The sequence below is a fragment of the Lepisosteus platostomus genome, chromosome 10 (genome assembly GCF_059453375.1).
Source record: "Lepisosteus platostomus isolate fLepPlt1 chromosome 10, fLepPlt1.hap1, whole genome shotgun sequence".
Lineage (NCBI taxonomy): Eukaryota > Metazoa > Chordata > Actinopteri > Semionotiformes > Lepisosteidae > Lepisosteus > Lepisosteus platostomus.
The window spans coordinates 14,760,949-14,782,436 of record NC_142620.1 but is presented as its reverse complement, the minus strand read 5'-3'; the positions used below and the strand labels follow the sequence as shown (position 1 = coordinate 14,782,436).

Below are 21,488 nucleotides of genomic sequence, written 5' to 3'. Positions count from 1 at the left end.
AAAGACAGACTGGTGGGTTAATTGGCTCCTGTAAAGCTGCCCCTGATGTGAGTGTGTATGTATTTGTGTCTGTGTGTGCCCTGCGATGGACTGACGTCCCATCGAGGCTGTATTCTGTCTTGTACCTGTTGCTTGCTAAGTTAGGCTCTGACATCCCCTCAGTCCTGTACTGGATAAAGCAGTATAAAAAATGCATGGATGATGGATGGATGTTATACATCACATTGGAGGCATGTAAAGAATAAACTATTTTCCCAGAACCCATCAGGGCTCCATGACTCAACATAATTAGTAGCCAACACAGATTCAGAAGGACTGTTATCAGGGGATCCCCCACAACATAACCATCGCTCATGGTTTAATGAGGAAATATGCAGAGTTTTACCCAACATTATGCTAAGTCCAGTTATGTTTGTGTCACAATATGTAGAAAACACATAGTACACCAGTTGCAAAATATGATTTTAGCCCTAGACTACCACATAATCACAACCTAAGATCAATGAGAAGAAAATGGCAGGGCACACAAATAAGGGAACAATATAGCTGATCAACTGAAAAAAGATGGAGCACTAAATGGATAGCTATGGGATTTCTACCTTGAACACATTTCTTCTATCACTCCAAAGATGATAAGTCTATCCACAACTCTCACCTCATCTGTACCATGATGAGTTCTAAAAAACTTTTGTGAAGCTACAAGTGGAGTTGAAATTACAAGAGTATCTCCAGGATCCAACTAGCAGCCTCACCAGCCCGTATGATATCTGTACTGGTTTGGAATTGAGAGCAGAACCAATTATGCTTGAGGGATGGGCTATTATTGGAGTACATCTATGTAATGACCAAATTACAGGATGGATTGTGGGAAAACATCCCACAGGAAAATCATGCTGCAACATGCCTGTAATGAATCATGTGGAGAGCATAGCTATAACAGTGCAATTTAAGAAACGTTGAGACAATCATCGTATTGGCCAAATATGCCATGACACGTAATGTATCATTTGTCAAATTGCTTTTTCTTCTCGAAGTTCTTCCCCTCCAAGTCAAAACACAGAACACATTTGAGGAACATGGTACTATTGCCCAATAGTCAAACATCCAGATCACCTGGATTGGTCCTGTCACCGAATCATTGATGATAACATATGAAACAGGAATCGGTGTCATAATGTTTTATTTTTACTCTTTTCATTCATGCCTTTAGGAGCAAACATAAATTGTTTGATAATTACTTGTATAATTTCTTGAATCCTTTCTTGCAAACACAAGACTTTACTATCTTGGCAACATCATTATTTACATATTTTGTTTGACAATTCTTCATTATGTTCTGTGACTGAAAAATTCTCTTTCCATTATGATAAACAGATCTCTTCACCACAAAACAAACACCTCAAATGTAATTAATGCATATCAAGCTCAATGCTTGTTTAGTAGACTAAATATAGCGATCATTGCAATATTAATCTGATTGTGTTTCAGAGTACATAATTGCATGTGAATAGCTATCACGTGATCAAAGGTTCTCTGTTGAATGATCTCTGCATTTTTTACTTCAACATTTTATATAGCAATTTCCGTATTATAGATGGTTTACCAACTTGTTAAAAGTACCTGTTAAAGATATGCTATATCTGGATTAAAAATGTTCCATTTGTATTGGGTATATATGTTTTAATATTTGTTCAGAAAGCTCTACAGCCTAAGCTACTTAATATAGGCTTTCTTTCCTCAGCCTAAGACAAATAGCCAGCTATTTCCTTGCTAACTTATGCTTTGAGTAATAGTTTCATAGCTTCCCCCTATTTCCAAGGTACTTAGTGATTGAATGCAGTACATTTGTTAGACTTAAAAAAAATCTAGAACAAGTGCAAACATGGTAGTTCTGCACTGCCAAACATTATGCTGCTTCTCTTATTTAGGGAATTCACAAGGGTCAGCAGCACAAAAGAAAAAAATGCAAGCTGTGCCTTGGTCATGGTATTTACTGTGCCTTGTCAGGGAAGGACTGGTGGGAAAACCAGTTTTGCAACATTAAGGAAGTCGATTTTCACATCAGCCAAATATATAGAACTGACCTATATAGAATTATATAGATGCTGGTGCATGTGGATAATTGCAGTATATGCCAAGTGGAACAAGAAGTAAAACCTTTACTTAAGTATTGATTTACAGTATGCTTAGTGCTTTTTGAAGGACTTGAGTAATAAACATCAAAACATCAAAATAAAAAGCACATGTATTGTTAAATACAGACTACAGTAAATGTCTAATTTTATTTAGAAAATTGCAAATATGGATGAATTAATAAGGAATTTTATTTATTAGTAATTATTATGCCAGGTTTAGAAAAATAGAGCTAAGTTGATGGTATTTACGTCACTTTTTTCTAATTCCATATTGATTCTATTTCCTACCCATTTGGGGGTGTTCTTAGAAATTCGTTGTTGCTGCTTAGTTTACTGTTTTAAGTAACTGTGCAAGTTTTTTCCATGAGATCTCAGGACATGACATGATTCTTTTCTATAAGAAAAGGGGCTCGGTGCTTTTTATTTGTGGGAATGCACATTAATTACTTATGGAAGCCCGTTTCCGCCAGGGAGTAAAAAAAAACGCGCTATGGTATACAAAGTCGCAATTGCGAGATAGCATAGCGCGTTTTTTTTTTACTCCCTGGCGGAAACAGGCTCCCATAGTTACTTACTATCCGCCAGAATCTGTGCAAAAATGAGGCTTTGGAAGACTTTTGCAATTTTTCAGTGAGCATGTTTTCAATTATTTTCTTATGTTTTTTAAGATACTGCTCTTTATTCAATTTTCAGAGCATTATTTCCTGAAATTATTTGGGAAGGGTATTTTAATTAGGTCAACAGTGACGTACTGATCTCAACTAAACCTGATGCTGGGGTACAGTGTACAAAATCTCAGTATTGTGGTTTGACACCTAATGAATGCCTCCATCTTGAATGTATTGTAGGTGTTGCTCATTGCCAGTGTAACTTTATTGAAAAGGGCACGGTGAACGTATTAATATACGTCTTCCTTTCTTTTGTCACTATTTTGCTTACATTCTTTTGCATTTCCCTTTCATGTGCTGTTTGGCTTCCTCGCCTACAATAGCAGCAGTAAAGACATCTTACTCCAGCTTTGTTTTTTAATTTTTTTGAGAAGACCCTCCTAAGTACAGGGACTCTTTTTCCATCCCTGTGTGGATGGGTGTAGCTATGCAGAACAGTAAGGCTGCCATTGCACTGGGTATGTGACACAGTGTTTTTTCCTTTCAAATACAGCACGGTTCTCAGAGTCCCGCAGAAAAGAGCAGTTCTAATGGTATATTACAGGTTGCCCGTGTGAAACGTTCAAGCAGTGGGAATTCCATTTGTAAAATATTTACAGCTGGGATAGTTGTGATATAGAACCACTGATGTATTTTTAACAGTGCCAGTTAACAATGCAAAGGCAGGAGTCCTGGAAATGTGCTTTCTAGGTCGAGTTGGGGGAAGTCGCTCAGTGGATTGGAGATGAACTTGCTGAAGGGGTTGAAAAACAAACGTTCTCCAGGAACTAAGGTTAACATTGGTTTGCAATTCCTTTCAAACTCAAGTTTGTCTAGTTATTGATATTATTTATATAACATTTTATTAATTAGCCTTACACACGTAGCATACATGGCAAACATTTTCTATTTAAGTACGGTCTTAACTGTAATTTAATTAAATTGATTCAAATTACTAACTGAATATACTGTTCTTTATTGCCCCCTAGTGTTAATGAAACATATAACTAAACTGGAATTGTATAGGCTGATTCTTGATTTTACGAGAATTGTGTCGTGTTTGGTTATTTCCACCTCCTGGTATCAGGTGTTCCATGTTAATGCCGCACTGTTTAATTTAACAGTAACATGTTCTCTTCTATGGAAAATATTATGGTGCACGGTACTGTATACCAACCTTTTTGGAACATAACTGTCCGAACATGAGGATAAGAAAAGCTGCATTAACATTTCCCATTTTAAAAATATAAAGTTAGGAAAAACGATATGTGCATCTGGCAGTCGAATTATAAAATTAGTTTTAATTGATGTGGTGCTTTATAGTGCTTTTCAGTGTTATTTCCTGTCATCGTATACCATTGGAAAGAAGGTGCTAGCGTTTACTTTCCATTTTTAATTTTGAAGTGGTGCAATCGTTGCATAATTTGCAAGGATGTGCAACAACGTTTACAGAAAACCTTATTAGAACATTTTATTTGCACTTCTTTATGGGAGTATTTCCTGAAAGAACAGCATTTACGGTAGTGTACTTTTATGAAAGAGATGCGTGAGAAAAACAGTTGGCCCGCTGCGTTCTGCATTTTAATCAGACAGGAAGCAGGAAATGATGTCACTTGGTAACAAACAGGATGCTGTGATTATAACACAATGAAAATGCTTGGCTGTGTGATGGAAACCCAGAACACAGAAAATGGGCAGAAATGGGGAAAACACACTCTGGGGGCGCGGTGTTGAGCAGGTTGCAACTCAAAAGTTTTACCAGATGACTGATTAGAATGATAACAAGTGTTTTGGCCTTATGCTAGAGGAAGCTCTACTAACTGCGTAAGATATCTGTTGTAGTAGGTCCTTATCCTTAATACGGTAATTCACAACAGTCTTATTGTTGCTAAAACAAGTTATGAGAATGGGGAGGTGTCTGATAAACAAGTTTGCATAATCATGTTTTGAAGTTTTTATTTTATTTCTGTAAGAGAGACACTTTTGTATTGTCAGTTGTCTCAGCAAGTTGTCCACCAATTGAGTTTAGTTCCTTTCTGAGCTGTGCTGGAACTGTTTTTTACTTGCACATTTCTAAAGTACACATAATGTAAACATACAGTACTTTCCTTTCTCAATGTAGTCCAAGGAGACTTATTTTATCAGTGCATCTAATCATCAGATATCATGATGTGCTGAGTATTATGCACAATAGTGACAATGTGTTTATGAACAAAATAAATTTCCTTGTATTCTTACAATTGTGACCTACATACTTTATATCTTATATACAGTTATATAACATATCTGTTATTTTACTTAACCATAGTAAAGTGGTTATCCTGGTTGCCTTTTTCACAGCAAAAGATTGAAATCCAGCCCATACTCAACACTCCCCCAGTGGTATTTCATATGATGTTACCTTCCTCTACTGCCCCCTCCAGAAGAATTACAAAAAAACTGTGCTTCATAGAGTTGCCCCATATATTATGCCAATGACAATCTATGATTTCAGAGGAAACAGAAAAGTCTAAACACTTTTTTTTGTTTTTCTGGAAGGGTGGAAAGGCAGACAAGAGGACCATACATACTATGACCCCTCTACAGAAAACAGTTAATGGGGAAACACATCTTGGAAACCAAGTTGCATAGACATGTGTTTTACCGGTTAAAACTTCAATTTTTAACTTCTTTATCCAATACAGGGACACAGAGAACTGGAGCCTATCCTGGCAAGCAGTGGGTGCAAGGCAGGGTACAGCTTTCCTCAAGAGCCTAACATACCATAACTTAACATACCAGTCTATTGAGTGTGGAAACCGGAGCACCCAGAGAAAACCCACACAAATACAATGGGAACATGCAAACTCCACACCAATTAACCCAGGGACCTGGGCTGTGAGGCAGCAATACTAACCACTATGCTGCTGGGTAAAACAACAGGATGTGAATTGTAATTCTAGAGGAATATGACAGGTGTGTTACTTAAACAGTTGTAGCTGCATGCTACTAGCTCTTTACTGTTGGGTACTTTTACTGAATGATTTTAACTTGTACAGTATCATGTTTTCTTGATTGTATTTATTTCATACAGACTGGTTTAAACATTTATTTTAATTGAACGTTAAAATAGATGTTGACATCATGACCTGCCTCAATGTTTTTTTTGTATTTTACTTTTTTGCAGTTTAAAGTCCCAGAGACTAGATTCTAGGTATATCGTAAGGTTACAGTGACTTTTATTTATGTATAGACTTTATGTGTTAGTCATTAATTTCTGCAGGTTTTAGGAGTATAGTAAGAAAAAAGATGTTCACTTAATTCTCTCAAACTCTAAGATTCCACCTTCAGAACAGTATTTTCTGATATCATTATCAGACCAAAAGCAGCTATAAATATATCTGCTGACATTAATATTAGTATTAATACTGATTTCCAGGTTCCAAAAATGTAAAGTAATTTATATTCTATATTCTATATTTTAGAATACATATTTATATTCTAGGAAAGATTATCATGTTGCATAAGTCACTTGTGAAATCAGCTGTTTGTTTCAAAGTACAGTAACTGGGCTGTCACAGTTTTGTTTTACACACTAGCAACATCAGAAGCAGATGCCTTTCCCTTGCTTTTTCTTATTTAATAAAGGTACAGTCCTTTCCTAAAAAAAGTAACAGTCAAGTAACAGTAACAGTGCCTTCGCTATGAGTTATTAAAGATATTATAAGGGCATATGTACACAGGCTGTTCATGAATCTGAAAGCTTCCTTGGTAACAGCTGACCTCTCACTCAAGTCTCCTGTTGCCAAGGAAACCTCTTGATTCAAGAACAGTCTTTTTTGTGTAGCCTACCACTATATTGTTGTGTGTGTTTTTGCACTTTTTTGTGAAGGTGGTGTGGACTCTCAGACAATACACCTGCACCTGCCTTGACCCTCAAAGCTTTTTTTTTAATATGAATGTTTTTTTACACTTTAAAAGATGGCATGTTCTTAAAAGAGCTGTCTGTGATTTACCCAAATTTTCCAAAGAATTTGAAACCTATAGAACTTGAGTGCCACAGGAAAGGGATCAAGGTTTTATTTATTTCTGACTCGACGAAGATGTGGATCATTAACACCATAAAATAACCTCCCCTGGATCTAGCCTGTTAACATCTAGCTCGTGCACTTAAAAAAAAATCAATGATATTACATAACCCAACACTGTGTTGGTAAAGCTTTAGTTTAAAGAAGGCAGGGTGCACTGATTGGGACTAAACTCTGATCATACACAATGAAGTTAACAGCTGGAACAGGGGTGGTAAATGTAAAGTCATCCTAATAAATATGTCTAGATATATTAGCTCTTGACAGTGTAAGTGTGAAGTATGGAGATCTGCTGAAATCTCCTGTACAGTTAATGATATGCATTCCTAATCCTAGAGATACAATTGTTATTTTATAAGTCTGTTTAAAAGTGTACAAGAAGAAGCCATTCTAAAACAAAAACAATAAAACATTTAATTGGTTATAAAAAAAGAATAGATGAGAAGTTTTACAGTAGCAGATGCCCCTAAATTGTCTCAAAAGCCCATCTGTGCCTGTAGTATGAAAAGCTTGTTTGAAGGTTTTTGATTTCTTTGTTAGAATTTAGGGAGAGATGCGTTGTGAAGTTGGCTTTAACCCTGATTGAATCCTTTGTGTTTGTATGTGTGTGTTATTTTGGGAGGGACTCTGTTCACCAGTTTGGGCTCAATAAGAAGAGAGGCATATGTTGGTTTTCAACACAGTGTAGTCCCTGACCTTGGAGCATCTGCCCCGCTTTGTTAAGTAGGCTCTTTTTTCCAGAATTTGCTTTTGGTTGTTTTTGTTTCAGAATTCCAGCTTAAGGGTTTGGTATCCGGGGAAACGGATTAGGATTTCGAGCTAATTTTGAACTAAATGAATGTGAGGGAGAGGGGGCGTGAGACACTGAAATGAGTGCTCAAGATCAGTCATTTTCTGGAGGTAACTGTAAATGGTACTATAGACAGAATTCCTACCTTTTAAGTAATCGTGAGACTGAAGAGAATTATTATCCTCAGTTTAAAAGCCGCAAAAAGGCTGTTGCTGTTAGAGCATCTTATAAGAACCAAACTCAATATTCTGCATGCTGTTTTTAAATTCTTTTCATACAGTAAATCTGTATAAATACACAGTTCTTCAAAGGCATTGAACACCTAGTGACGGCTCTATCATCTAGTATTTTGGTATGTTTTTGTGTAATTTCAATTTGCATTAGTCCTGTGTTAAGTTACAACAAGTGAATGAGTACAAAACAAATATCCTTTTACGAACTGGAACTGAATAAACTAATTTGCATGAAATTATTTTGGTTCTGTGAAGTTGAAAATATGTTGAAGTCTATATGAGACATAGGTGTGTTATTAAAGTGTTTTATTTACTTTAATAAAAATCTGTTCTGTTTATCACTGTTTATGAATTTTTACTTTGTTTTAATTTTCAATACAAAAAATCAATATATATATATTTTTAACCAATGTTACTATTTCAAACCTTTTAAACTTCCAACAGGAACAAATACTGTTGATTGAAAAACTGAAGGAGCTAGTGCTGATTTTTTTACAACCATGTGCCTGTTGTCAGATGCTTATAAAAATTAGCAATGCTAAACTTAAAGTGAAGCCATGCATGTCTGTCAGTATTTTTAAGATCTCTGACACCTGTATGACTTGTTAAATCTCAACAATTCCAAACATAAAACTTAATGAGACCAACAAACATCAGTGTACCAGATATGTTTTCATTATTTAAAAAAACAAAAATAAATTCGTTTTTTGTTGACATCAACTTAAAAACTGCAAAGAAATAACATTTACATTTGTCAGACCTTTTTTGCTTATAAATATACATTATATACAAAATAATCTTATAAAACATAGAAAGATCAGTGCTTCATAATATTTAAATTAACTAGTGAAATACTAATCTTAAAAAATAATGTTACTGGTTCCGTAATTCCAATACTAATTATAGGCAGTCCTTGGTATGATAGTCACTTTTTGTCTTGTTTTCTTCCTTATCTTTTTGTATTACGGGCAGTGTTGCATAATAAGTAGTAAATTGTATTTTATCTTGAATCCTGCTGGCACAGCTTATCTCTCGCACAAAATCACTTTGTTTTTTCTTTCATACAGTAATGCAAAGGATCCAAAAAGAGTGGGGGTACAAATTCTATGTTCAAACCCATTTTAAGGCCTAGTGATCTGGGCTGCATACAATCTTCAGTGTCATTTCACACAGATGATATGTCAGGTCTCAGACATTGTTTTTATCAAACGAACCATCTCCAGTGTTTTTTTTTAAATATTCTTTAGTGTTTCTTTTCACTTGGATGAAATCTGCTACTTTTCCTTTTCTTGCATAGCACACAACCCCTGGGAAAGAATGGAAATGGTGCATTCCTCCCAGGTTTTCTTGCAGATTATCACAACAAGGTGGATTATCTTCAGAGGGAAGCTTCTTCCAAAATGTTTTCTTCTGCTCAGTTTGCTTTTCTTTCCTATGTTTGTGTTCATAATGAAGTCTCATTGTAAGTCCTTAGGGAACACACCATAAGTGAAGCATCCACCATTTCCTTCTCTCAGTCACTCATATACTGTACATTCCAAAATTTATTCAGAAAAAAAGTCATATTGCAATTTTGGAGCAGTCATCTGCTCTGTCCAGTTTCTAAGTTTTTAAGAGCAGCAGTTTTATTTAAATTATTCCCAGTCTCAGTTTTTAATTTGTAAACAGTCCAGAAGATATTCCTCCTTGATAGTTTATTCACATATCTTCCGTAGTTTATACCTGTAAAAATACAGAAATAAATGAATTTCATGAATAAATGAACTTTTCCTCAATAATACATTAATATCCTACTACCTATAAAACCTACTTTCACTGGTTCACTTTCACAGTGAACCAACACTGAACCAGATGTCAAACAAACACTTTTGCTATAATTAATCAAAGAAACTGAAATTAAGGGTTCTGCTTTAACAGAAAAATGCTAGTGCTAGAAAAATGAATCTGCATACTGTTCTGCATATCTTAATCATACAAGGCCACAATGCAGTGTAATATGTCCAAATGTATTTGCTTTAAAATGGATAGCAAAATCCAAGTTAATCATATTGTTTAGTACTTGATAGAATTCTATATTTTAAAGTATTATGCTTATTATATTATGATTATGCTTACTACACACATATATAGTATACATATATAAAATGGTTATAGCAAACATATATAAGCTATGGTATAAAATGTATGAAAGTTTGCATTGTGCCAATTGTAAGAAAAAGTATAAAAATTTACCTCTGTTGCTATGACACACTCATTCCTTTCTTCTGCTATTACAAACACAGACTGGTACATTGAATCTCTTGGGGAACATATCGTTGATATTCTACACTCAGGCTTTTCGCTAGAAAATAGGAATAATACAAAATGTCACCTTCAATTGAAATCAGAAGCATACAACACTGCAAATTATTGTTGACCAAGGAGAAAAGAGAAGTAACAAAACTGATGACATGAAATTAGAAAATATTTATAGATGTTTTTTTTTACAAAATAATTCAAGCATCTAAAAGAAATTAAATAAATGCATTAAAAGAAGTAACAAGGCCCCATTGTAAAATAGTTTTAGAGGAAAATGTCCCTGAACCCCACCTTATTTATCAAACCAACAAAGCAGTAGCAAACTATAAGGTGATGACCTGTGAATAGAGGTGGGGTTTGGTGGGGTTTGGCATGCTTTCTTGCTGGTCCCAAGTGGCCTACTGTATGGTGAGGAGAAGCAGTTCTTTTCTAATGTGTTTCAGGGGCTGACCAGGTCAAACACACATGCTGGTGTGTGTAACAGCCAAGCCTCTCTCAGCAATATTAATGTGATCCTTTTCCTCCTCGGTCACAAGAGACCAGAAGAAAATCAAATAAAAAAATACAGAGGTCATGAGGTCTCCCCCGTAAAACGCACAGGCCACAAAAATCTGAAAATAATGTACTTACACCACCAGGACAGAAACTCTTGAGGCTTACCTGTACGTTCTAAGTGGTATTTTTTCCTCTAGACATTTGTCGCAATTGTAACTTTTATCCTCCTGGGACATATCATCTTTGAAGTCCTTGGCCGAGTTGTAGTCCAAATGGTAGTTCTTATGTTTGTGGTTTGACTTTTGGACCGTGCAGTCCACCTCCAATTCCACTTTCTTATTTGTATTTTTAAGCTGAGAGGCGGGGATCAAGTTATCTTTCTGAAAATCCGACAGGTTGTTCATGGCCTCCGAGTCTTGCTCGTCCTGGCTCCTCTGTCGCTGAATGTGTCTCAGGACGATGACCACCATGCAGAGCAACACGAGGAGAGCGACCAGGCCCACTCCCATGGACATGGCCACCCAGGGAAATGGCTCCTTCGGCTGTACCGTGTCCGGCAAAGGCAGGAGGAAGAACTCGCACTGGGGCCCTGTCAGGCCAGGCGGGCACTCGCAGGTAAACGGCTTGTCCAAGGCTCCGGGGTGACAGCTTCCCCCATTGCTGCAAGGCTGGGAGGCGCAGTGGTCTGTCACCTGGTTGCAGTTCCTCCCGGTGTAGCCGGCTGGGCAGACGCAGTTGTAGTCGTTTATCCTGTCGATGCAGGTGCCTCCGTTGCCACAGGGGTTGGCGGCGCACTCGTTGATGTTGATTTCACAGCGCTGGCCTGTGAAGCCGGAACGGCAGCTACACACTCGCACGTTGCCATTAACGACGCACAGTCCACCTAGAGGTGCAAATTCACAACATTCACTTTAAGCATCCCGAGGACATTTGCTAGATGTCTAGTCGCGTTGCTCCGCACATTACCGTGTTCCGTTCAGTGCACGTTCGCTATTTCGTGAGACTGTGGCTGTGTTTGTTTGCTCTTACCCATCAAAACAAACATGCTAAATTGAGGTTTGCATTCAGTCTGCTTGGATTTCCCCTACAGAACAAACTTGTTTTTAACACACGGTATGGTTCCTGCAGTTTTCAAAGATCACACCCTAATTCAAACTCAAATCAAAACCGCACCTTGAATTCTAGGTTCAGAAAAATCATAGCAAATACTTCCATCATACTTAATGTATATGAAGATTGTACTAATATTGAATTCAAAAGTGAACATTTAGGACGACCTTTAATGTTTCAACAATGAAAATACATATTTTGCTTGTATTTGCTTTATACTATAAATAGTGGTCTTTCATTTAATTCCGCTTGCTAAATCATTATTAAGTCAATTACAAATGCAAATGCTGTCTGGAATGTCAAAGAGCAGCCAGGCCTGATTCTGTTGTAAAAGCTCAGGATGGGGCTCATCTGCAAAATGTGTTCATAAACAAGCAAAGAAGGTATTGGTTTGAATGGTTTTGTCATCCTATAGACACACCAGACATGTTGGGAGCATGTAGACACCAGACACAACCAGCCCTTAGGTACACAAGACACCCACAAGGAGGCAAAATGTTAACACCTGCACCAGACTGTGCAAAGATGTGGGAAATTGACACAAATCTATCAGAATACTAATTTAGGAGTTTCTAGCATTCTTTAGAGGATCTCATTTGCTTCAGTCTCCAGCTAGAGTACTGTCAGTCTTCCGTAAGCTACAATATCTAAAATATTGTAATACAGTTATGTACTAATGTGACACACATAATTTCAAAAATGTGTTTTGAAGGTGAATCACTGACACATTTAATTCTTCTAGAATACTAATTATATATAGAACTATACTTATGTTTTCATTTGTGTAAATGGTGCCTGAGAAATTACCTCTGCAATTGTTCTTTTCTACTATTGCTTGCATGCCTGATATCTCATCATAGATTTTTGAAACATTTCTCTTTGATTTACTTGTTGAATTCATTAGAAAAAAGCTGTTTTGGGCACACGATTCATGTATATTTTATAAACAATTAGACAGCCACTGTTACTGCGACTAGTATTGTTCTGTATTGAAAACAGCAACATGACATGTAAAGCATTTGTACCATTTTTATTTAAAATCTTTATTTATAAATTCTGCAACATTTAAGTAAATAAGTTGGGGAAAAAAACACTTGTCATTTATCCTTACATTGTGTAGTTTGCCCGTCTACATTAAATTAAGGTTACGTGTTTTTCTTTATGGGCAGGATCTGTAAATAGTGCATTAAAAATGTTTAAGAATTATAATGAAGAAGGATAGTACATTTTCAATGGATCTGAAGCTTGTTGCAAATAACAACCAAAACAGTTTTAATGTAAAATCTTGTCTTGGATACACGTTTGGAATAACTCAAATGTGTTGGGGAAACTCATCAGCTACGGAAAAAAGAGGAATTCACAGCGTACCATTAGCACAAGGAAGGGTAGTGCATTTGTCAACTTTCTTCTCACAGTTCAGTCCAGTGAAGCCTTGCGGACATTCACATGTGTAACTCCTTCCATTGTCTTTCTCTTTGCACTTGCCACCGTGGAAGCATGGGGAGTCTGCGCAGGTTAAAGAGCTGTGCTCGCAGTGGGCCCCCTCAAAACCTCCAGGACACGAGCACTTGTAGCCATTCTCCAGATCCTGGTGAGAAAATCGGGACAGGAACTTCAGGAAGGTTACAAACGAGAGGGAGCCATTTGGTCCATCTAGCTCATTTAGTTCATTTAGTTCCTAGCAGGTAATTGATCCAGCCGATTGTGAAATATCCTAGGGATGCTGCATCAAACATAACTGCACGAAAGGCAGTTTGTTGAAATGTTTTTAAAAATATTTATTTTGGGAAACTCTGATACAAAGTTACACTCTCTAAATTGATGTCATGTGGACAGATCTCTGTTCTTGTACCTCTCTGAGGTTAAAAGGCATTGTATTTCTATCGTGGTGGGGCTGGAAATGTGCAATACAGTGTCTACACCTCACACTAACTCCATAACAGTCAGCTGTATACACAGCATTCCGTGAGATAAGTGCCATTATGGGTCATTCCTACAAATTCTTTCACTTCCGAAAAAACAGTGTAATACATCAAGGACCAGGCAAAAACAGGAAATGCTTTTCTGCACCCAAAACCATAGGAAGAGATCTGTTGGCTAAGAGTCTCTTACCAAGCACCTCCCTCCATTCCTGCAGGGGTTGCTGTCACACTCTCGCACCTCCAGCTCACAGTTCACACCCGTGAAGCCAGGCCTGCAGGTACAGGTGTAACTTCCCTGCCCCGTGTTCATGCACGTGGCCCCATTCTGGCAGGGTTTATGATGTGTGCAGTAGTTAAGATCTGGAAGGGACGAAAGGCAGAAGGGGGAAAGTTGGATTTTGCACACAACGCTTAAGTGAAACAGCACAAGCGAGGCGACCAATCATGTTATCAGACTGAAAATTTAAAGTAGGACAGGTATTTTCATAAACAGTTATTCACTGACAGGAGATACATGATTAACAGACCAAGTCTGCCATACCTCTATGCTTCCAAATCTTATTCTTTCATAGTCAAACCGCTTGACATTGGTTACCGAAGCAATATGGCCATAACTTTTGAAGACGAATTGCATATACAGTACGTATACCTCAGCTCCCCCTAAGTACATTTGCAATCCCCAGCAACTCCTTAATAAAATGGGAATTCTGTACTTCTGTACTTGTGTTGGAGTTTCGGGTAACAGTGTAGCACGGGCAGCTGTGTGTCTGCTGTTCTGCGTTCTCTTACCCTGTTCACAGAACAGTCCGCCCCAGCCTTCTTTACAGTTGCACTGCCAGGGCACCTCACAGGTACCGTGCTTACAGCCAGGGTGTCTCTGACACTCATCACAGTAGGTGCCCTGCCAGCCATTCCGGCACCTGCAAGAGCCAAACACCCTGACGTCACAAACGAGAGAAACAACCCCAGGCCCAGTCCTCCTCCTGCCCACGTTTTGCCAACCTGCATACAAGTGCCCATTTTTCCCCCCTAGATTATGTGTGTTCATATATTTTTTTAAGTGAAACCTGCAGTCTCTGACATGTTATGTTTATTCCTGGGGGTCTTGATGGCCCCTGACTGAGGAAGGGAAGCTGTGTTACATTTACATTTCCAGTTACATTTGCCTCTACTGTAGGTATTTTACAAAGTAAGCAGGAAGATGGAAGAACACTGTTCAGTTAGATCTTAGAATTTATCAGCTGATTAGAGCAGCTCCCGCAGAGATGGGAGAAGTTGATTGGAAAGGATAGATTTGCATGAGTAGATATAAAGAATGCAGGACTACCCAGAGCGATGGATACCAGACACGCAGTTTTTTTTAAAAAAATAATTGTGATAATGTTTACTTTTAGAGCGGGTTATACTCTGTGATGCGTTAGTCCAGACAGGCAAACACTTTCACTGCATATACTTACACACATTCTCCTGGTTTGGAGCAGTTTCCAAAGGTTTCGCTGCACCCCTCAAGGCAAATCGCTGCAAGAGAAAAAAGAAAAAAAGTATATCAGTCAAGGAATCTGTTTTCACTCAACTGCTTTTTCTACTGAGACAGGCACACAAAAACAAGGTTTGCTCACCAGCTAACTATATGCAATTTATTGGCGATTTAAAAAAGCAAACATAAATAAACATGCACTCTGTTTTGGACAGCTAAACTTTCTGGCGAATCCAAGTTTTTGTTAAGGGCAATTGAATCAAACTTGTTATCCTAGCCTTCTTTGCTAAAGAAGCCTGATAATTTGATGCTGTTTGTGTTGTGTTGTATGTGACATTGATTTTGCATGGTTACAAGACCAGTGTTTAACGGCTGGTTAGCCCTCAACAGATGCTTGCTCTCAAAAGCGGACAGCTGCTCCATTGTTGTTTGTAGGCTGTGCGAACCATATTTGCAGCTGCTGTGCTCCTGCCCAACAATAGAGACCGCAATTTAGTGGCGCGTGGCGGATAATAATGCTGCGATTAACCCGGCGCGTGCTGCTCTTCTAATAGAACGCTGGCCTGGGATTAAGCAGCCCTGCTCGCGTACGCGAAGGGAGAGAGAGAGAGAGGTTGGGGGCTGGTTGGCGGCTGTGTTTCTTCACCACGCGTTTGCTAATTTATATTAAAGCAACCTAGGAACACGAAATTGGGAAAGCGAAGCGGCACAAATTTGGGCTCGTTTTGGCGCCAGTTTCAAAAGTAACACATGCTAATTAAAAGTTAGCGCAGAGCTGAAAGCTGTTGTCGACAGCAGAGGAAAGACCCTGGTGAACAATGATATTATCTGACGCAGAAACAAAACTGTTATACCCAACTGCTCGCTAACGAACACTTGGACTATTGCTTTAATTGCTTTCCACGCGTAATCCTCAAAATCTGTTCGTCAAACCGCATTGTAAGCATGGTTCAAATGGGATAAACCGCAACGGAACTCAAATGAAAGGCAATATGACTTCGCCGAAAACCAGCCTGTTGGCAGTATTTGACTATCTTGAGGAAATTTGACATTTTTTCTAAATGGTTGCCAAAAATGTTTTATACCGAGTCCATAAAACCGCTGACATGACGCCTGACACAGTATTGAGGTGGCCATGGAAATAACACATTAATTGTATTACAATCATTTTAACAACTGCCCGGTTCAGATTCAGTGATATTCTGCTCATAACCCACCACAATATCTGTAAGTGAAGATTTTCAAACTCAGTGTTGTTAAGTTCTATCTACATTTTCAAGGTGGTCAGAAATCTTTTGTTTTTACAATTCTGTTACGACAGACGTGTCCAGTTTTAGTTAACTATACCTTTCGCAGCATGTCCACGGTACATTAATCTACGTGTCGTTCTTGAAATGCAGGGTGGGTACATTAACCCCCACAACCTTGCCTTTATTTTTCTGCGTGTGGGATTAGCCTGACAGGACAAGCCAGTATCACGTCAATCGCACCGCTCTTAATCTGAACAGCTGGCATCACTGTTTACGTCCAGGTTCCCCATATTAGGGCTCTCTCTTTACTGTAAAAGCTTTTTCAGAGGCATAAAACTGCGATAAGAACCGATATGCAGTGTAGAAAGGGTTGTAGTCTATTTGTCGATTTGTTTGAACAAAAAAAAAAACGAAAAAAGGAAAACTTGTAGCTTGAAGCAAACCCAAGATCTTGTAGGCCAGTAGATTATTTCTCTGGTTGCTTACGTTCTTCGCAGTATCCTCCCTTCCAGCCAGGGAGACAGGATATTTGCCCATCAGAGTTGCAGGTGTAGTGGCCAAAACGGTCGTCTCTGGGCGTGCATTTTTTGGAACAACTTTCGCCGTAGTAATTTTCATTGCAGATGACCCGGTAAGAATACCTTAGCTCTGTCTGCTTGCCGGTCTGCACATCCTGAGACCACTCATCCCCTACTTCCAACTTTCTTTGGATGGCAAAAAAGCTAATCAATAATTCGGTGTTGTTTGTATCTGGAAATATAAAAAGAACAAAAACAGAAACCGTATTAACGACAGCAAAAGCAAGTGCAACACCTTGGTCAGGACTGTATTTTCTGAACGAGAGTTTTGGTTTTTTTGACATCGAAGAAATACTAACATTTTGTTACATTTCGAAAAAAGTATAAAATATTTTAATCCTAGAGATCAACAAATGATTAACATGTTCATCCCGTCGACGTTCGCTTCTTTCAAAGCTCTTAAGCCTTTCTTTCAAGTCCACAGTGTACTGCGATTGAAATTTCCTCTTCCTCTATGTCAGCAAAACATTCATAAGCCATTATTCCTTTTCCAAAGGGTGGAACAGAAAAAGGTGTAAAATACAGGAAAAGGCAGTCAGAAGGTTTTGGCATGGTTGAGATATTCTCACCAAAGAACAGCTCACTTTCCCACGCCAAAAATAAACCAAAGGAAATGCAATTGTGTTCAAGTACGAGGCTGAAAGAAGTGTTGAATAGCACGTAACAAAGAGAAAAAACAGAAAATTCCGGATAACTTTCAAGGAGGGAAATATAATTGAAAACTTTTTTGTAATTGTTTTTGCATGCGTTTCGAATACAAGCTGTCAAAACATCATTATTGCCCCCATCACCAGAGAAAACATAGAGAAAGGGCTCCCCCTTGTGGTGAAAATATTTGATTTACTCACCTACAGGTAGATGTGCATTAGGAGCATGCCAGGCTTCGATTATTAAGGAAAACGACCCCTAAAATCAAAGATAAAACACAACCACACGCTAAATTAAATTAGTTTCGAATCAGTTAAGTTATTATTTGTCATCATTTCAATTTTAGGCATGAAACTAATAAAATATTGTTGTTTTTTTAAGTTTTCTAAATAAATTAAGTGGAATAATTTAAAATTCCACAACTACTCGTTCTAAAAAAATCCTCTACTTGTTTTTCTTTCAGTAAAAGCAGCACAGCTGCTTAATTTCTATAATAAGGGTTTGCAATTTTGAAATAAGCTTCAAGGTGAACTGCAGTCCCCCTGAACTCGGGGGGTTCGGTCCGTATCATTTTCTAACAGCGAAAAGTGCACATCTGACCCTCCATCGTCCGTTATTGTAAAGTTCGTGTTCTGCATCTTACCGGCCATCCGAAGTCGAACTTCAGTTGAATGGGTTTGCTGAAACCACTTCCCTCCACGACGGTAAATGAGTTTGATCCCAGTACAGGTGTAACTACACTGCCGAAGATACATTCACCTGGGGATACAACAGCCTGATAGTTCTTCAGGCACACCCGAAAGAAGGTCCTGCAGTCAGGTTTGCACGAATTTCCATTAGCCAGTAAACTCTTAGTATTCAGGAACTCTTGAAGATCCAGCTCGAATACACCGGATCCCAAGACCTTGAGAAAACAGTAAAACAAGTGAAAAATAAAATTACGTTTAGACAGAAGATAATACATACGCAAATTAAAATGTTTTTCGAAGCGTTAAAGCTTTCATACGCGCCGATATCCACGGGGGGAAAACAACGAGAATGTTGCAATTTACCTGCGAGTAAATTGTCATACTAAGTACGATGGTGAAGGTGAGCCTGTCTGCCATCCTTTTTCTGCTTCTGCTAGGCAGCTGCGATTGCCTTGAAAAGCGCTTTTTTATTCAGACAGGACTGCTATTCCAAGAGGTGCTGATGAAAGAAAAAAGGTAGATCCGTCTTTTGAGCCTCTTTTTCAGAGCCCCCTTCTCTTCAGCGATTCCAGTACCCCAAGCGTAAATCTTAAAATTCCAGATCATCCAGCAGCAGAGTTGCATTCAGATATACGAAGGTCAATATCCAGTTTGCTCTCGTTTCTTGGTAGACTCCACCTTGCATATACTCCCAGTGATTATTATTATTATTTTCTTCTGTGTTGTGGTCGATGCCTGTGGTGTTTTTCTTGTGCAGAGACCGTCTTTCCTTCAGCTATACAGTACTGTACGGTGGAGGTCTTAGTATTCCTAAATGGAGACCGTCTCTCGCTTTACTCAGTTTATATAGTTGCTTCTTACCCGTGCAGCTCATTATATAAACTGTCCATCAGTAAACACCGCCCACTTTCCATCTTCAACCCCCCCCTCTCCAAGAACACTCATATCCAGATTTAATACCCCACCGCTATGCTGACCACCAAAGGAGACAGACTGATTATTAACAAACCGAGCATCTGTTGATATATTTACAGCACATAGGGGGGGGCATGTAGGCTGCGTTTCACCCCCAAATTTTGATTGATGACGCTTTATTAATAAAAAAGCACGCCGTGGAGGGAATTTGTTTGTTTAAAACGGGCAACAGAATTTGAAAATCTCTCGGAGAGACAGAAGGAATTACAGAATGCTGAAATTCAATTACACACTCAACCCTTCTCTCTGTGTGTAGCACACGGCACTGTCATTTGCTTGGTTAATTATATTATTTTATTGTGGCAAAGCAGGAACATCCAAAACTCGTCGTCTGGCCCCCTGTTTCGGTTGCATTACGGGTTAATAATTTCTGAATGCCGAGCTTCATTTGTCCATTTTACACATAACAGGTTTTCATGTTAATTAACCCCCAGTCAGTATTTTTTTCTTCTGTTTTTTTTCCGATTTTTGGCTTTTTCCATGACATTTATGTTCCAACGCCTGTCTGAAAGCTAAAATGTCTTATGCTTTGGAAAGGATGCGCAGATGGATAGGCATGATGGATTACCTTCATCTTCGTCATCTGAAGGACACAGAGATATTGATGGATAAATGGTTGTTACTGTCGTCACTTTCATTCATTCGCGATAAAAAAAATTGAATTCTCCGTTTTTAAAACGTTCCTCAGAATCAGAATACATTCATCTACCCACTTAGAACGGGTGTGTGCTCTAGGTAACATAGAGCTAAAGGTAGTCTGTTTCACCTTCAATGTAAATATTTTTCGATTTATTGAATTGTGTTTTACAGTGTGTGCTTGGTAACTGGCTGTGTACTGCGCTTATTAAGCTTGCCCAAGTGATTGCGGCGTGCCTCTTATTGTTGGGTCGCGTGCCCCTCATTAAAGCCAAGCACAGAGGGCCTTTCATGTGGCTTTTTATTTAAGATTGTAAAAGCGATGGGGGAAGATAACTATTCAGCTGTATGATAATGAGGTCCCATCAGAATTATGCTTCCGCAAAATCATAAACCCTTGTGTGCTCATGTTCATTGGAAATTGAAGGACACTGCGCAAAAATGCAGTCCAGATTGTAACCTGTTTCACTCCTTTGTAAAAAAACGGAATTTCGCGACCTCGGTGAATTACATTTTCTTTCACTTAGTATTCCAAGGCTGTTAAACGGATAAAGCTATTGACGTTGTGTTTTACGCATAAAAAGGAACTAGCCCGAAACTAGCTAGAAATTAATTGCACTTTTGTTTCGACTGGCATAATGGATGATGTCATATTCTGGGGTTTGCGGGGTTTTAAATCTTAATTATTGGATGATCAGAAGAAAACGCACACTCAAGGCACACAGTAGCCCAAAAATGATGTCAAGTCTTCTAATGTGAAAGTATAATTATGTCATAATGTTGAAGAGACTGGTAAATTTAATCCGTACAATTTTGGATTTTAACTGACATTTCTTGAAAACATATTATTTTCGTTTCGTTTCTTTAAAGAAGAGAAATGTGCAAACTTCCACTGAAATAAATCAAGAACGTTTCACAGCAACCCAATTGTTAAGCAAATAAGAAATATATATATATGTCAAACCTTAGATTTAAATCAACTGCTTGCATAGAATTAAAAATAACTGTGGTGAATTTTATTTTTTTAACCAAGCAACGCTTTATTTAGAATCAACTAATTTTTTCCTTTACAAATTGCTGCATAGATTTAGCAATGGCATCATAGAGTTTCAAATCCTTAATTACTAGTTAACGCTCTCTCCCAATAGTCTTGTTAGTTTAAAACTGAAGTAGTCCCTGTTTTTTAAAATGCGAGTAATAAAATTAATTTATATATGGGAGCTCTCAAGCATAATCATATTAGTGATGAGCTATTAATGATGACTGTGTGCTTTCGGAGGCAGTTATTGGCTGTTAATTTAGCCCAGGACTACCTAGCAGGATGTCAAGATTTGTTGGCGATATTCAACATGCGGGGTTTGATTTCTGGTCATTTTTCTTTCACCACAGTTTCCTCAAACAGGGGTTCTTCCCGCCTTTCATTAGCATACAGACATATAAAGTACAAATTCAACAACTTTTCTCCAAATTAGCCTGTAGAGTTTCCCGATCCTATTAACCACTCCTTGTGGACGAGCAAAATAAGCATCACGTAACTT

The 21,488-nt window shown here is 38.2% G+C and overlaps 1 protein-coding gene across 1 annotated transcript; it reads right to left on the bottom strand.

The window, feature by feature from the left end:
* Window positions 1-8,201: 8,201 nt before the first annotated feature.
* On the bottom strand, window positions 8,202-19,203 carry dll4 (delta-like 4 (Drosophila)). Its single transcript, XM_088648361.1, has 11 exons — window positions 18,703-19,203; window positions 18,294-18,554; window positions 17,851-17,908; window positions 16,911-17,174; window positions 15,155-15,215; window positions 14,487-14,617; window positions 13,888-14,057; window positions 13,144-13,363; window positions 10,831-11,548; window positions 10,105-10,213; window positions 8,202-9,594 (listed from the first exon to the last, which is right to left on the bottom strand). Exons 1-11 carry the CDS (start codon window positions 18,754-18,756, stop codon window positions 9,589-9,591), a joined length of 2,052 nt encoding a protein of 683 aa, XP_088504487.1. The 5' UTR covers window positions 18,757-19,203; the 3' UTR covers window positions 8,202-9,588.
* Between the last annotated feature and the right edge of the window lie 2,285 nt (window positions 19,204-21,488).